Source organism: Mustelus asterias, chromosome 16 (assembly GCF_964213995.1).
Source record: "Mustelus asterias chromosome 16, sMusAst1.hap1.1, whole genome shotgun sequence".
NCBI classification, from domain to species: domain Eukaryota; kingdom Metazoa; phylum Chordata; class Chondrichthyes; order Carcharhiniformes; family Triakidae; genus Mustelus; species Mustelus asterias.
The window spans coordinates 39,052,588-39,070,382 of NC_135816.1; the positions used below are offsets into that span (position 1 = coordinate 39,052,588).

The 17,795-nt window shown below is 40.3% G+C and overlaps 1 protein-coding gene across 2 annotated transcripts in view; it reads left to right on the forward strand.

Annotated features, from left to right (window-relative positions):
• The window catches only part of LOC144505114 (CCR4-NOT transcription complex subunit 6), a 75,210-nt gene extending 59,421 nt beyond the window's left edge, over positions 1-15,789 (forward strand). For both annotated transcript variants that reach the window (XM_078230975.1, XM_078230976.1), the window contains 3 exons: positions 3,625-3,858; positions 13,111-13,313; positions 14,777-15,789. In XM_078230975.1, the coding sequence (XP_078087101.1) occupies positions 3,625-3,858; positions 13,111-13,313; positions 14,777-14,989 (650 nt within the window). In that variant the 3' untranslated portion in view covers positions 14,990-15,789. The remainder of the gene's footprint in view (positions 1-3,624; positions 3,859-13,110; positions 13,314-14,776) is intronic.
• The last annotated feature ends 2,006 nt before the right edge of the window (positions 15,790-17,795 follow it).

A 17,795-nucleotide genomic window follows, 5' to 3' on the forward strand; every position in this document is an offset into this window, starting at 1 on the left:
TCCAAATGGAGTATTGTCGTCAATTCTAGGTGCCATATTTTAGGAAGACTGTCAAGACATGAGAGGGGACAGAAAGATTTACTATAATAGTATGAGAGATTTAGTTAAGTGGAGATATTAGAGAAACTGGGGTTGTTCTCCTTGGAGCAGGAAAGGTTAAGGGAAGATTTGGCAATGGTGCTCTAAACCATGGAGGGTTTTGATGACAATAAATAAGGAGAAACTGTTTTGTGTGGCTGAAACGTCAGTGACCAGAGGGCAGAGATTTACAGCAGCAGATGGACGTTGAAGGGGAAATAAATTATGCATGAGTTATGTGCTGCCTGAAGTGGTGGTGGTTGGCAATTCAATAATATTTCAAAAGGGAATCAGTGATTTTCACAGTAACTTCATTGTGGCGTTAATGTAAGCCTACTTGTTGCAAATAAAAAAAAAATTGAAGGGAAAATTTGGGGTAATGAGGAAGGAGTGGGACTAATTATACAGCTCTTTCAAAAACACAAAGTGGTCATGTCATGTATCATTCTGTGAATGTATGGAAAATGTCCCAAGGCATTTTAAGAGGCATGATCAAAAAATATGGCATCAAGAGGAAAAAGATATTATAAATCAAGCTTGGCAAACGGGTAAGTTTTGAAGAATCACAAGGTTTGGCAGCACTGATTACAAGGACTAACTTTGGGGTTTTATCTCTAAATGTCATTGTGTGTGATGCCAAGTGGGACGATACTGTGCTATTAAGAAATGTGCTTTTATCATGTTTCTCTGCACAAGTTTTTTTCAAGCAGGCCTTGCCTTTTTTTGGCACCGGGATGTCTGTACCAGTATCTTTTTTGGTGCTGTAGCAGGATAATTGAAGCAATATTTATTTTTAATTTGGGCTAATGCGGTGTCCTGGAGTTTTATTCTTCCTTTTTGAATTGTTGGGGGAAGAATGGTTGACAGGTCAGGTGGTACCTTGGGACATTTTCAGGGAAAATTCAAGGGTTAGTTTCAGTTTGTTAGAAGCTGTTTGGACTGCAGACTGGAAGCAGTCTTTCTTGCCCCCTCTCTCTCTCTCTCTCGAGTGAAAATTTTGCTGTTGGTGGTTTGCTAGCTGGAAGTTAGTGGCTCTATCTACCTCGAGGTGTGCTGGAAGCTCCAGGACTGGGAAATCAGAGTTTCAATTCTCCATCCAAAGGACTGATTGACAGCAGGTGTTGCAAAGCTGCAAAATCCAGCATCATGTGAGCATTCTTGCTTTCTGTGCTAAACTTCGAACAGGGTGTATGTTTGTAGGGATGTTTGGTTGGAACAGTATACTTAGCTATTAAGGTTTATACAACATGATAGTTGTGTTCTTGTAATTTGGTAAAAGTTATTTTTCTTATTATAGTTCACCTGTATTCTTAAATAAACTTTGTTTGATAAAAGCTCCCTAGTGGGTCACTTGAATCATATATGCTCACCTGTGCCAAATTCAAAGTGCAAGACTTATGGTCTGGGTTGACTTCATAAAACGCCTTGGAGTTATTGACCTGGATTATAACACAGGACAACCATTGGCCTAAACAGCCTCTAGTTTTGTCCATTCTGCCTCTAAAAGTATAATTAATCCAAGTGTATGGAGTGTGATTGATATTATGCTGGCAATTCCAACATACCGAAGCATTGAATTAATACATTAAATGAAGAGCTGCTCATTTTGTAGGTGCAAACTTAAGAATATGAGGTACCAGCGTGAGTAAGAACAATTAGATAGAACCATAGAAATTATACAGCATCGAAGTGGGCCATTTGCTCGTCTTATCCATGCCGATCCAAAAACACTATGATATGAGGCCATAAGTGTTACGTTCAAGAAGAAAAAATCAAGTCCTCTCCTAATGTGCATATTTGGCAATGGAAATGCAGATTCTGCTAGGGAAGTTAGGTCAGGGAAAATGTGGTTGATGTTCACGAAGTTGCATGCTTTCTACTTTGGGCACTGCGGCTGCAGGCACCAGGGTTCTACCCAAGTTGACCCCTGCATCTTCATATGATTCCACAGCATTGACAGAGGTTCAGCTAATACGAGATTATTGGGAATATGGCCAAATAAGCGCCATTTTTGAGCTCCTGGCCTTTGGAAGTGCCTGTCTCTTAATACTATATTACTTGTGCTGTGCTGAAGAATTAAACATCCCTGTATTAACAAGTGTTGAAGCGTAGAATCTATTTTGAAACAAGTTCAAGTGTAAAACAATTAATCTCAATAGGAAAGCTATAGAGTTTCATTTTAAATGAATATAAAATGTTAAAGATTTTTTGAGTGGGAATAAAACTTCTATGATGTTGCATACAGAGAATCAAGATCAAGTGTAGTCTTCCGGTGAAGCAGGGTTAAGCATCATTTTAGCTTTGGTACACAAATGTCTTTTAGTCTCATTAAAGCCTCATTCAGGGTGACACAGTGGTTAGCACTGCTGCCTCACAGCGCCAGAGACCCAGATTCCATTCTGGTCTTGGGTAACTGTGTCGACTTAGCACATTCTCCTTGTGTCTGCGTGGATTTCTTCTGGGTGCTCCAGTTTCCTCCCACAGTCTAAAGATGTGCAGGTTAGGTGCATTAGGCGTCATGTTAAATTGTCCCTGGTGTCCCAGGATGTGTAGGTTAGATGGATTAACCATGGTAAATGTATGGGGTTGCAGGGATAGGGCTGAGAGAGGGCCTAGGTAAGAAATTCTGTCAGAGTCGGTGCAAACTTGGTGGGCCAAATGGCCTCCCCTGCACCTTGGAGATTCTATTTTTATATATTTTAGCCCATGAAATTGATGTATTGTACCGTGGGCGGCACGGTAGCACAGTGGTTAGCACTGCTGCTTCACAGCTCCAAGGACCTGGGTTCGATTCCCGGCTTGGGTCACTGTCTGTGTGGAGTTTGCACATTCTCCTCGTGTCTGCATGGGTTTCCTCCCGGGTGGTCCGGTTTCCTCCCACAGTCCAAAGATGTGCAGGTTAGGTTGATTGGCCATGCTAAAAAAAAATTGCCCATAGTGTCCTGGGATGCGTAGGTTAGAGGGATTAGTGGGTAAAATATCTAGGGATATGGGGGTAGGGCCTGGGTGGGATTGTGGTCGGTGCAGACCCGATGGGCAGAATGGCCTCTTTGTGCTGTAGGGTTTCTGAGATTTCTAAGATATATTACAAATAAAATAAATAGCCATTTGAGATGTATACAGAACAGTCAGTTGGAGAGTAGGGGTTTCTCTGGCCTTCCTAAGAAACTGGATGTACCTACAACATTTGGACTGCAACAGTTCAAGAAGGCAGCTCACCACCACGTTCTGAAGAGGAATGAGGGATGGCCCTAGCCAGTGACATCCACATCCTGTGAAATAATTTTTTAACAAGTGCAGACCAAGCACACTGGGGGAGATGAAACTAAGGCATGTTCAACTTACATGGCCAGATACCTTTATAAATGCAGACATAAGGTAAAGGTAGGCAAAAATATGACAGAAGTACTGTTTTTCGAGCATAACTTTATTATCAATATGTATACTTAAATAAAGTTGAATGCCATCAGCTTACTGGTTTTACTTGAAAAAGATTTTACTTGAATAGTAAAAATATTCTGACATTTTGACATTTTTCAATCTTAGCTGGCAAGTCATTTCATGGCGTGGAAAAGCAGCTCATTCTTATTGCAAATGCACATATGCATTGGGATCCTGAGTATTCTGATGTGAAATTGATTCAAACCATGATGTTCCTGTCTGAAGTGAAGAACATAATTGAAAAGGCTTCTCGTACACTTAGACCTGGTGCGGTCACAGGAGACCTTAATGTCATTCCTCTTGTACTGTGTGCAGATCTCAATTCATTGCCAGATTCAGGTAAGGATTGCTAATCTGCCTTGAGTTATATTATGATGACTGCTAGTACTTTTGTGCATCAGATAAATTGGGTCATTTCTCCCCAGAATTTTAAGAGCGTTGTCCCGACATACATCTTGTGAATTATGAAAGAAAGTTTTGCACTTAGAATTTTAGAGTTAATGTGAGTCCATAATGATGAGCTGCATGTGTGGCTTCAAATGTGTCACCTCCAAAATGTCATTTACTCAAAGTATAAAAGTAAAAAGAATTGTGACTGCCGAACTATTGCCCATCTCGGCCACCTCCAAGTTAAACTGTTTGGTTCTGCATTCCTCCAGGAATTATACCCTCCAAGGTCTTGCTTCCTCCACCCACACTTCTCCAGTCTATGTTCATGCTTTTGTCACACTCTTCCAAAGCTGTTTAACTAAGTATCCTCCACCTTTCATTGTCATTAAGAAAAGCCTTTTACCACCTCCCCATTCTCACCCCCATGTTCTCAAACTCTCTTCCTAAATCCACTACATTTCTCCCAACCACCAAAACATCTTCCTCCTCGTTTTACAGCCTGCTCTGCTCCACTAATCTACCACCTTCCACCCCTTGAGATTAATCCAAAATTGAGGCACTTTGGGATATTTTGTTATGTTAAGGGTTCTATATGAATACAAATTGTTGATGAATCAAGCAGCCACTGTGGTGGGATTTTGCAGCCACGCTCGCCCCAAAAATGAAAGATTCCGCCCTTGGTCAGCGGACCTTTGCATGGTCTACTCGCTACAATTCTCGTGGCAGGCGGGATGAGAAAATTCCTTCATGTTTATCACTGAGTCATCTGATTGTCAAATTGGAAGCATCAAAAAAAAGGAACAAGTGATGAGCAGAAAATCATGCTATCATATTCCTCAGTTTTTTAATATTCAATATCCAGTAACTACTGAAAAACAACCAAATTGCTTATAAACACTTCACAATTTTCCATCCTCACTCTTCTTTATATTTGGCATTGTTAATGGTTAAGAAATACAGACCAAGAAAAATATCACTAAACAAACTTCTAAATTTGGTTAACTAATGTTCCCTGAAAGAAGTTTCCCCTAATTAGACTGTGCTTCAGTCCGGAATCTGACCTCAAATTGGAAATTTTACCTATGCCTGTGTCCCAATTGTATGAAATATGTATCTTGAGCATTGCCATGATCTAATAAGTTGTCTTTTTCATGGCTACAGAATCAGTTAGTTGTAAATTTACTTCCTAGTTGCGATGGTGCTCTTTGAGTATTTTATGAGTAGGATGTTGGTAAATGTGAGATCATCCATTTTGGTAGGAATAACAGCAAAATGGACTATTATTTAAATGGTAAAAAATTGCAGCATGCTGCTGTACAGAGGACCTGGGTGTCCTTGTGCAGGAATCTCAAGGAGTTGGTTTGCAGGTGCAGCAGGTAATTAAGGCGGCAAATGGAATTTTGTCCTTCATTGCCAGTGGGATGGAGTTTAAAGGTTATGTTGCAGCTGTATAAGGTGCTGGTGAGGCCACACCTGGAGTACTGTACAGTTTTGGTTTCCTTACTTGAGAAAGGATATACTGGCACTGGAGTGGGTGCAGAGGAGATTCACTAGGTTGATTCCGGAGTTGAGAGGGTTGGCTTATGAGGAGAGACTGAGTAGACTGGGGCTATACTCATTGGAATTCAGAAGAATGAGGGGAGATCTTATAGAAACATATAAGATTATGAAGGGAATAGATAAGATAGAAGCAGGGAAGTTGTTTCCACTGGCGGGTGAAACTAGAACTAGGGGGCATAGACTCAAAATAAGGGGAAGCAGATTTAGGACTGAGTTGAGGAGGAACTTCTTCACACAAAGGGTTGTGAATCTGTGGAATTCCCTGCCCAGTGAAGCAGTTGAGGCTACCTCATTGAATGTTTTTCAGGCAAGGATAGATAAATTTTTGAACAGTAAAGGAATTAAGGGTTATGGTGAGCGGGCGGGTAAGTGGAGCTGAGTCCACAAAAAGATCAGCCATGATCTTATTGAATGGCGGAGCAGGCTCGAGGGGCCAGATGGCCTACTCCTGCTCCTAGTTCTTATGTTCTTATTAGAATGATGATGCATTACCCAGAGTAAGCTATCACACCTGAGAAGCTAATTTACAACTAACTAATGTCAAAGCAATCTAAAATATATTAGAAATAAATGTACTCCTTATTTCAACAGTAACATCATTGTCAAATTGATGGGCTGAATCAAGCACTAAAATAATAGATCATACTTCAGTTTATTGCATTGTTGCTTTTGTTACTATGTGGCTCTTTATTGCTCAGTTTAATTTCTCTCCAGCTCCTGTGAAGAGCTTTACAATTAACATTGACCTTTTCAAAATGTGTAAGAGGAATTAGCTATTTATCATTCGAGCAGAAGTTTCTGGCCACTGAGGTGTCTTTCTTTATCCCTAAATGTGACTTCACTGTTGTTCATATCATTTCTACAATGCGTCCACTTCCCATGGAACTCCCTGGCTTAGTGGTCGCTTAGAACTCGGTTAATTCTGCATTTACATTAGAAGTAAATAATTGGTGACAAATAGTTGCTGGTACACCCAATTAGACTTGCCCATTGTTATGTTGGTGGAATCTTTCCAAGCATTCTGTGCTATTAGCTATTATCAAGCCCAAATACTTAAGACATATGTTAGTTATTTTGGCTGAACCTTGTTTTCCAACTAAAACTGTTGGTTGTAAGTATGACTCTTGAACGATGCAGCGCTTCATCACCAAACCAATGTTCATTTTCTTTAGTATATGCCTTACCCTTGTGGAACTGAGGACAAGCATAATGTCCGCATCATATTGTTTATACATAGCTTCCACTATCCACCTATTTTTAGCTCTTGAATAATTTTTAAAAATGATATTCAAATCAAGCTTTTGCAGAAATAAAAATCTTCAAATGTCTATCCTTTTGCCACTATCTTTTGGTAGCATGTATTCTCTGTTTAATGTCTATGGTGTTACTGGAGTAGCAAATGAAAACTTTGTTATCGCTAGGCAGTTTTTGACACTTAGCAAATGACTCATCACTCCTCACAGTAAATCAGTGAATGCATTATCTTGTGAAGTAAGCTATTGCGTAAGGACAGAAACCTTTTACCATCTAAAATGCGATAGATTATTCTGCTAAAGAGCAAATATGCCTTTTAAGGTTGCAAGAGGTTCCAGACTTTCGGGTTCCTGTTATTAGAATGTGCTTTACTTTTTATGATGTCTCAAGAAAGGAGACAAATCCGACTACAGAAATTAGAGGGATTTCCCTACTCTCTGTCACGGGAAAAGTCATTGCAAGAATCCTTCTCCACCACCACCTCCCACTGGCTGAAGAGCTCCTCCCTGAGTCTCATTGTGACTTCCATCAAGAGTCACAATGGATATGTGGTAGCAAATCCAGGAAAAGTGCAGGGAGCAGCATGAACTTCTGTATATGTCCTCTTTCGGTCTTACAAAGGCCTCCGACCCTGTCAACCGTGAGGGATTGTGGAACATCCTCCTCAAATTCGGCTGCCTGCAGAAATTTGTCACCGTTCTCCGCCCGCTCGACGATGACGTGCAAGCCTTGATTCTCACCAATGGAACCATCACAGATCCAATATATGTGCAAACTGGGGTCAAGCAGGGGTGCATCTTCGCACCAACGCTCTTCTCCATCTCCCTCGCAGCAACACTCCACCCCATCAAACTGAAGCTCTTGCTGGAGTGGAGCTAAATTACCAGATAAGCAGGAAACTGTCCAACCTCTGATACCTCCAGGTCAGAACCAAGATCACCCCCACTTCTGTCATCAAGCTGCAGTACACAGACAACGCCTGTGTGTGCGCGCACTGAGAAGCTGCACTGCAACCCATCGTCAGTGCATTCATCGATGCATAGGAGAGAATGAGCCTCAGACTAAACATCCTGAAAACAAAGGTTCTCTACCAGCCCTCTCCTGTCACACAAAACTACCCACCAACTGTCAAGATCCAGCATGAGACCCTGGACAGTGTGGATCATTTCCTGTACTTTGGGAGCCTCCTCTCGGTGCAAGCAATCATCGACAATAAAATCCAGCATTGACTCCACTGTGTCAGTGCAGTCTTCATATGCCTGAGGAACAGAATATTTGAAGACCAAGACCTCCCATCCAGCGCAAAGCTCATGGTCTACAGAGCAGCTGTGGTCCCCACCCTATTTTATACATCAGAAACATGGACAATGTACAGCAGACATCTCCAATCCCTGGAGAGAGATCCCCAATGTTGCCTTGCAAAATCCTGCAAATCCACCAAAGAATAGGCGTACCAACGTGAGCGCCCTTTCCCAGGCTGATTATCCCCACCATCAAGGCACTGTTCGCACTTGGCTCGCTCTGATGGGCGGGCTACTATGTCCACATTGCCCGACACAAGACTCCTGAAACAAATGCTCTACTCCAAGCTCTGCAATGACAAGCAATCACTAGGAAGACAGAGGAAATGATATAAGGACATTCTGAAAACCTCCCTTAATAAATGCAGCATCCCTATCGACACGGGGGAATTGCTTGCCTCAGAACACACAAACTGGAGAAGGATTCGCGAAGGTGCCAGTCACCTCAAGCGTCACGTGTGGTACATGTGGAGGCCAACCAAAAACGGTGGAAAGACAGTGCAGAATGCAGAGCGTCCCATCCACCTACCTCATCAAACACCACTGCCAAACCGGTGTCGGTCTGTGGTTCCAGGATTGGACTATTCACCCACCACAGAACCCACCTCTCCGGAGTGGAAGCAAGTCATCCTTGACCCTGAGGGGCTGTCAAAGAATACTTTTTTTTATGTGATGTTTAACAGACAAGAAATGTCTGCCAGGCATGCATTTTTATAAAGAAACTAACTGATTTCACACTGCCTTGCTCAAAGTTACAGATTCTAAAAGTGTTATGCCAATTGATATCGTTATGGGCACTGCTTTATCAGCATTTGGAGTAGCCCTGATGATGCTTTGTTCTGATGAGACGGAAGTGGGGTTTCAGGGCTACTAGTGTGCTAAGGGAGGTTTTTTGTGTTTGGAGTTCTTTGGAGAGAGAGGTCCTGTTGGGATTGACCTTTGAATAGGAATCATGGGGCAAAGGTCATGGAATTTTAGGCATTGACAGTAATGTCAGGAAGAATTGAAGGGGGGGGCCCCATGTGTTAAATTTTGGGGCTTTTTAAACTTTCTATTTAAGTTTGTTTACTTCTGCGTTTCAAACGACTGTGCATCTTATATTCATTACTTGTAACTCACGGAAAGCCTATTGTTAAATGGGTTTAACTCTTAGTTCCATTTCTTCACTAAACCCTAGCTGCATTTTCAAAAAATACTTTAATCTGTCAAATAATTTATTGACTAGCAAATGAAAAACGTTAAAGAATGGTCAAACCATCAATTGGGACTGAAAAGGTAATCATTGTAGGAATCTGAGAAAATGCGAGTAATGGAAATAGCAATCTGAAATGACTGATCAGAAAGAGAGTAAACTAAACATAGGCCCTGTTACACGAAGCATCGAGAGGGAACACATTCCGGCTGACTCCAGCAGCCACAATGCCAAATCACACTCAAACAAGAAATTACCACGTACCCACCCTTCACTCAGGAGAAAGTCCCACCTGTGAGGCACTGTAGGGAGCTGCCTGGTACCAAGTCTCAGGACCTGGAGGATGGGTGAGGTGGGAAGGGGCGGTGTCCAGGGGTCGCTGAGTCTTCAGCAGCGGTTTCCCCCCAGTCAATTGGGCTTCTTCCTACCTGAAATCAAACTTTATTTTTGCATTCTTCCCCATCCACCTGAGCTGTCATCTGCCTATCAGCTTAAAAATTGGGGCAAGGGCTGGCCTTCGTCTTTTGTAACTGATTTTTTTAATGTCCCAAATAAGGACCCAGGGTTTGCTGCCAATGCGATATAATGTTAAAGGCGCACAATATTATTATTTAATTCTTTAGTTTGAGGGTGGTACAGTGGTTGGCACTGCTGCCTCACAGTGCCAGGGACCTGGTTTGATTCCTGGTTTGGGTCACTGTCTGTGCGGAGTTTACACGGTCTCCCTGTGTCTGCGTGGGTTTTCTCCGGGTGCTCCGGTTTCCTCCCTCGGTCCAAAGATGTGTAGGTTAGGTTGACTGGCCATGCTAAATGGATCCTAGTTTCGGGGGGATTAGCAGGGTAAATATATGGGGTGGGATTGTTGTCAGTGCAGGCTCGATGGGCTGAATGACCTCTTCCTGTACTGTAGGGATTCTAATGATTCTTTTGTGGTGAGAAGGAGATGAGCAGTTGCAGCTTGTTTTGGGTGATTAGCCCACTAATCCTTCTGTTGTGTGTCAGGAAATTGCTATTTTTTTTGCTGTATAAACAAGTTAAATTTGCTGCAAAAGTTAGGGATTCCATTTAGTGTCATAGGAACCTTGTTAATGGGACAATTTATATTTCCGTTTTAAAAGTCGTGAGCAATTTAAAGAACCAGCACACAATCTGGATGCTAGTTAAGCTGATTTGTTTAACTGATTAAACTGTTAAATTGATTTTTGAGTTCTGGCTGAGAGTAAATTAATTAATTTCAGTTTGTCAGGATTTAGTTGACGCCCCACCCTGTCGGCAAGCAACCAACAATTATTATGCAGATCCTACATGTACTGCCTGAATTAAAATCTGTTTAAATCAAACTTTCGGCAGGAGACTCTTTTATACGTTGTTTTTGCCTGTGCAACATGGCACAACATATTTTCCTGTATGTAATAAACTTTGTTCTAATAACCAGATGTCCAAGCTGCCACATGAACATTTTACTAACCATTCATATCCTTACACTTCATTGGTTAAGGATAAGCTATCGATTTTGTTGTTCCCCAAGGTCACACTATAGGTCTTGCCTCACCATTATCAATTTGTAGTTCCAGTAATTTGTAACACCAAATTAATTGGAATTGAAGAACGAGGGGAGAAATCCCAACTCTTGCCACTTGCAGTGTGATGCCCTGTTCAAGCAAACTTTGGGTCAATTGCTTCTGTATCTGATTCTTACCATTGGGTGACAAGTGAACTGCATTATGTTGCTATTTGCTTTGCACCACCGGATGGTGCTACATGTAAAGAAACCTGCATCATTGCTTTGTTTCTGTATAGTTAAATATAGAGCTTGAGTGAGCCTGGGGAGAAGATACCTGGGTTTTCTAGGCTTTGCAGAGCTATCTTGAGTTCTAGCCACAAAATTGCTTAGTTTAGGCCTCCAATTGTCTGATATTTTGTCATTGTTTTCTTATTCCATTAAAGATTTTTTTTATTTGTTCATTGGTCCATTACTAATTATTGTCTAAGTCTAGTCTGTTAAGTGATGTCTAAAAGGCCTTCCACGTATGTTTGTAAAATGATGTGGAACAAATGTTATGAGATCGCTAGACTTTTGTTAGAACATAAGAACATATCTAGACTTTTGTTAGAAGAAGGTGTAAAGGAATATGGGACAATAGTGAACAAGAAGTTGAGTCTATTGTTTGGCCTTTTGAGCCATCTCCACCATCCAACAAGATCAGGGCTGATAATTTACCTCTGCCTTTCCGCATTCGACTTGAGGGGTCAAATGGCTTATTCTTGTCACTACATTCCTACCTGCCCTTTGCACAGTCATTCACCAGCTGAGTACAGGTGCCTACCGACCCAAAGGACTTTTCTCCTTGATCTGTGCAGTGTTAGCTGCGAGGTCATGTAGCAGCAGGTCAATTACATTTGGCATTGTTCTATTAGGGAAAATCAAAAAGTATTCCTGGATCTTCTCTGATCCTGTCCCCTTCTCAAAATAAAAATTTGGATAAATATCCAATGATCCTGGTTGGAAAATAATCTGGACAGCCAGTTGAGAACAGGATTGAATGTCGTCTGTGTCAAGTTGTCAGTAGTCTGCCATTTACCATCTCGGTTCCCTGGATGATTTTCCCTAAGGAACCACAAACCTTTATGTTCAGGAGCTGAGGTAGGGAGAGAAATTTGAACATACTGGAGGAACAAACAAATTGGCATTTGACATTAAAGCAGACTATTTTGTTTTCTGAATGGCGGCACGGTAGCACAGTGGTTAGCACTGCTGCTTCACAGCTCCAGGGTCCCGGGTTCGATTCCCGGCTCGGGTCACTGTCTGTGTGGAGTTTGCACATTCTCCTCGTGTCTGCGTGGGTTTCCTCCGGGTGCTCCGGTTTCCTCCCACAGTCCAAAGATGTGCGGGTTAGGTTGATTGGCCAGGTTTAAAAATTGCCCCTTAGAGTCCTGGGATGCGTAGGTTAGAGGGATTAGCGGGTGAATATGTGGGGATAGGGCCTGGGTGGGATTGTGGTCGGTGCAGACTCGATGGGCCGAATGGCCTCCTTCTGCACTGTAGGGTTTCTATGATTCTATGAATAGTTAACAGTTTTCAAGAATAGCGAGATGCCATGTCACCATTGCCATTATTATTTTATGTATTTCTACTTGAAAATTTCATAAGGCAGGTAGCTGAAACAATTGGAGTGCTTTCACAAAGCATTTGCTTTGCTCTTAAATTGATGTCAATATTTTAGGTTTTCTTAATCTCACCCTCCCAGGTTTTATACTAGTTGAGATAATTCTGTGGTATGTGGAGGTTTATTTAATTAGGAAGAATATTCTATTTGGCAAACAGATGTGAGCCATGACAATGGAGCTTCATCTGCCTTCAATGCAGATTGAAAATGAAGACCTCCACTGTCCATGCTCCCCCTGCTGTGCTTATATGATTTTGTGAATGTTTTCCACATTTCATATCCATGACTTAAACCAGACCTGGCTGTCAATACTCTTTGGCTTCCTGTATACGTTTTTTGATGTAAATGCCAGCTTGCCTGTTATTCCTAATTGAGGCTATCTATCTAATTTAAAGAATAAAAATATAGCTCAGAATAATATTTTGTACATGGTTGGTTATGGAGCAAAGTGCAATACCTCCCTGCACATGCTTGTTCACCTACTTGCTCCGTGGTGCCTCCTGCTCACCCTCTTCCTCCCCTCAACCCCACAAAGCACTTTAGAATGATTTAAAAACTGAAAATGCTGGGAAAGCTCAACAGATCTGGTGGCATCTTTGGAAAGAAAAAAGGAGTTAATGGTTCAAGTCCATTTGATTTCTTCAGCTGATTTCTAGATTAAAATTGTCATCGAAACAGAATTATTTTATTTTAACACTAAAGATCTGTTTATTTTCCTGATCTTCAGGTGTTGTAGAATACTTGGCCACTGGAGGAGTTGATACAAACCACAAGGATTTTAAAGAGTTGAGATATAGTGACTGTCTAATGAAATTCAGTAATATTGGAAAAAATGGAACGCCAAGTGCAAGGATCACTCATGGCTTTAAGCTGAAGAGTGCCTATGAGAATGGCCTGATGCCTTATACAAATTATACCTTTGACTTCAAAGTAAGTACCTCATTCAGTTGATGTTTAACCATTTAGAAGGGGAAATTGTTATACTTATAAGTTGCACATTATTAAAATTTGATTATTGGTTAACTTTGACATTCGGGGATCAGTGGTATTTTTTGAGTTTAGTGAATTTTTCAATATAATTCAAGCTGTCAGGTTATACATGTTTAGTGACATCGCTTGATTTAATCCTGCTTTATTTTCCCCCTTGTGCATTTGTCCTACTCCCTTCAGTTTAAATATTGTGTAGATTCTCGTTTCTAGGTTTTGAAGGCCTGGACCTTTGCTTATCGTCCACTCTTTTCCCCCTAAATAAAAACTTCAGGTTGAAAATATTCAGTATAATGGAAAGATGAACAGGAAAAGGCTGTAACCGGGATCATAATTCAAATGAGGGATGTAATTATGAAATTCCGCCATGAATAAATCTGTTTTGTTAGATTATGTACCTGTTGCTGACGTGGACAATCTACGGACTAAAACTTGTCTGTAATAAATACCTTCAATGTTGGAAGAGTAAACAAATCGCACCACAGGAAATGTCTGCAAGCATAACATAAGGATTTCCAGATTCTGTGTTATTAAAGCGTGTTAAGAATTCCTGTATGTGGAAGCAGATTACAAAAACAATGGGGTTTTGTGAGCAGATGCTCCTTGGGTGCTGTCCTCTGCCACCCAATCACCTGGCCTGCCCAATTTTATAGCAGAGCACGAATTCACATTTGGTCAAAGATAGCCAGGGAGGAGCAGCATGGGTTTGGGGAAACCATATTCAACTAATCCATCCATATTCACGGCTACCATCCTTCAAACTGAGATTAGACATTGGGGCGGCACAGTGGTTAGCACTGCTGCCTCACAGTGCCAGGGACCTGGGTTCGATTTCCAGCTTGGGTCACTGTCTGTGTGGAGTTTGCACGTTCTCCCCATGTCTGTGTGCGTTTCCTCTGGGTGCTCTGGTTTCCTCCCACATTCTGAAAGACGTGCTGGTTAGGTGCATTGATCCGAACAGGTGCTGTAGTGTGGCGACTAGGGGAATTTCACAGTAACTTCATTGCAGTGTTAATGTAAGCCTTATTTGTGACTAATAAATAAACTTTAAGGGAGACTTTGTTGATTTTTATGACATGGAGATACTATTCTCTTGATGGTTTTGGTTTAAAGGCAACTGATTAAAAATGTTACCTAATAGTTTACGTGGATTATTTGGATCAATGAATAATTCTCAGGCTGATCAGAGATTGCATTTGGCCACAGAAGTGCAAAACCTTTGCATTTTTTTTGCTCACATCCTGAAATAATTTGTCAAATGGTATAATGTGATGCATGTAGAGTTGTTTCCATATGTGGTATCAATAACCTTTTGTACAAACCTATAGTTTAATACCAGAAATCTAAGAAAAACTGATGTTGATTGTGACTACTGAAAGTTGATTATATTTTTCACTTGACTGCAGGGTATTATTGACTACATCTTCTACTCAAAGCCTCACATTAACATACTGGGTGTTCTTGGACCTTTGGATCCTAATTGGCTAATTGAAAATAGCATCAGTGGCTGTCCGCATCCACATGTCCCATCTGACCATTTCTCACTTTTTGCACAACTGGAGCTTTTACTGCCCTTTGTGTCACCTGTAAATGGTATCCATCTGCCAGGCAGAAGGTAGTTGTGTGTGTACTCTTTGGAGGGAAACCTCTTAAACAATCTTGTAAAATTGTAAAATCAAAGTACTGAGGAGTGAAGTATGGCCAGTAGGATTGTTGTCTAAATTATGTTCTTAATCAATTTTTAAATTTGTTTCTTGGATAGCTTGTTAAAGTAATAAACAATAGTAGTCCGGTGCTATTTACAGATAATGAAATTCTGAGCCCTGTTTCCTACTTTGTATACAGTAGACAAATGCCGAAAATGGGTTTCTTTACCAAGCTTCTACTGCTTTTTGCTGCTTCATTTTTGGTGTAAAATGAAGCAAAATCTCCAGTCTCTATGGTTATACAGTTGATTCCTATTAAATTGGGTGGGGGATGAAGGAGGCAATTTGCAGCAATGTTTTATTAAAGTAGGAATGTTCACAGAACAGAAACTCACACTTTAAAATGCAACTGTGCACTTTGAAATCAAACTAAGTGAATGAAACATTTTACATTGTCCCCTTTTATCGGAACTTTTTGTAAAACGATGGAAAGTTTAATAAATAGCTACATATGGCATAAGAGTGCAACCGGATTGGCAATGGGGAAAGAGAATTGTAATCTGAAGATATTTAATTGCTTAAAGACATGTTCAAAGGTGAAAGTAAAGACTAAATCTTTGACAAAAAAATCTTTTCCATCTGCTCCCCTAAACTTAATTTTTATTCATATTTAAATTATCAGGTGGTAGTCTCATCCTGGTCAGGGCAACAATATTTTTTTTCCCCATGTCTAGACGTGGAAATATGGATACTTTCCCCTCCCACTCCTTTTTTTTAAAAAAAACCCTCTGCCTCAATGTCTAGTAGCTCACAAGTGTGCTTTTTTCTCAGTAGAAACTTGGGAATGCTTCAAACCAAAGTTAAACAAGAAGAAACTAAAATGTTTCAGTAACGTCCTTGTAAACATCACAAAAGCTAACTGCTCTGTGAGGTCTTAACCCTAGAGTGCTTCATTACATGTTAATTCAAAGTAAATATACAGGCGTAAAAGGAGTGTGAGTTTGGTTTTCAAATTGCCTACTTGACAAAACAGTAAACTTATCTTACTGAAGTGGAATCAACTGTGTATTGTTGCACAAAATTCTGTCTAGCACTACCTTTTCAGGCCAGTAGTAGCCATTGAGGACCTTTCTTTCCATACTTCACTCCCACAATTTTGAGAAGTGTTTGTATAAATTTGAATTTGAATTTAGCCTTTAATGATTGTATATGAACCATAGAAGACCTGATTTAGGGCGTTTTGTACTAAAAAGATTTAAAACAGATTTGGAAAAATGATTGTATTGTAAACTAAGGCTAAATTTTTATCTGTTTCATGCTTTAAAAAACCATTTGTAAAGAAAAAAGAAGTTGCAACAGGTTTCCTCTGCTAATATTTGCACTGTTCTGGGTTTGTAACTCGTGTACTACTTTTACAGTTGAGGACATTGTTGATTTAAATTCAAGTATTTCACTCCTCAGGATTTGGTATCAGCATTCGAACCTTATAATCTCTGAATTTACCCAAGTTCCTCTGATTTAATTTTTTTACATGACGTGCCTCATCAACTTTTTTATTTTTTGAGGGGTTTTTTGGAACCAGCACTGCCTGTGCACGCGGAGAAATCCTGAGCATCTTCTTTTGAGATTTTTTTAAAAAATAAAAACTGTTAAGATTTGTGAGATTTTATGAAGACACTTTTGTATAAGCTCTGTGGCATTTTTTTTCTTGTGGAGCAATGAACACCACATTGTTGATCAGGTTGGGTACAGTAGGGTACAGAGTATAACTTTAGCCCATTGTACCCTAGCACTGCTTCTGTCCCTTTGCACAGTGCTACTTTTCACCAAGGAAAGCTGCATCATGTGAGACCATACACCATCAATGTTGTGTGCTTTGATCTTGTAGGGAAGTAGCATTCCTTGGTAGGAATTTTAATGTTCTGAAGCAGTGTAAACTAGAACTGAGCTATATTTTGCATGCAGGTCTTCCAGACAAAGTTTCAAATCCATTATTTTTTTAAATAGTCATGGTTTTGTGTTTTTCAGCTGGACCAGAGCTATATCTCTACTCTCTGTTCATTGTGCCATTGGTAGCATATTCTTAAAGCCAAGTGTGCAAGCTTTAGTAGGTTAGCTTTTGCTGTGCTTTTTGTTTAAGGTGCTAGGGGGAAGAAGGGGAACCTTTGGAATTAGCTTGTACTATATTATGCATTGAATGAGCCAGAGGTATAGTTTGATCTAGCTTTTTAGTTTCGACTGCAGGCAGAGAGACAAAAGAACACAACATGACACTAAAAAAAATTGGACCAGTCTTCATTCCGGTTTACAGTTAATGTGGAATGCAGCTAAGTGGATTGTGACAAATTTTAACTGTTTTAAAACATTTAATTAAAAAGACAAAGCACTTAAATAAAGGTGGTGCAGACAAAACCAGGATGGAATGAACAATTTGGGAAAACTCGCTAAGTTAAAAATGTAGTAATTACCCATAATAGATTAATGATGAACCCTTGTCTGGGACCTGCAGTCGTCTTTGTTTGTACAATTAGCAAACATGTCCAATTTATAATCAGTAAACTAATTACTGGTAGTATTGTTTGTAGTAGATTTAATGAGTAGCTTTTTGTAAAGTGTGAATAAAAGGTGTTTACTCATGTTTTCCTTGCTTTACCATTTTATTAATGTACATCATGAAACCCCAAACTGAAGTAAATTAGGCAAAGTGGCCAATCAGTATTGATTTCCATGTTTCAGCTTCATGGTCACTTAGAATGGATATATACAGTTCACAGTTCAA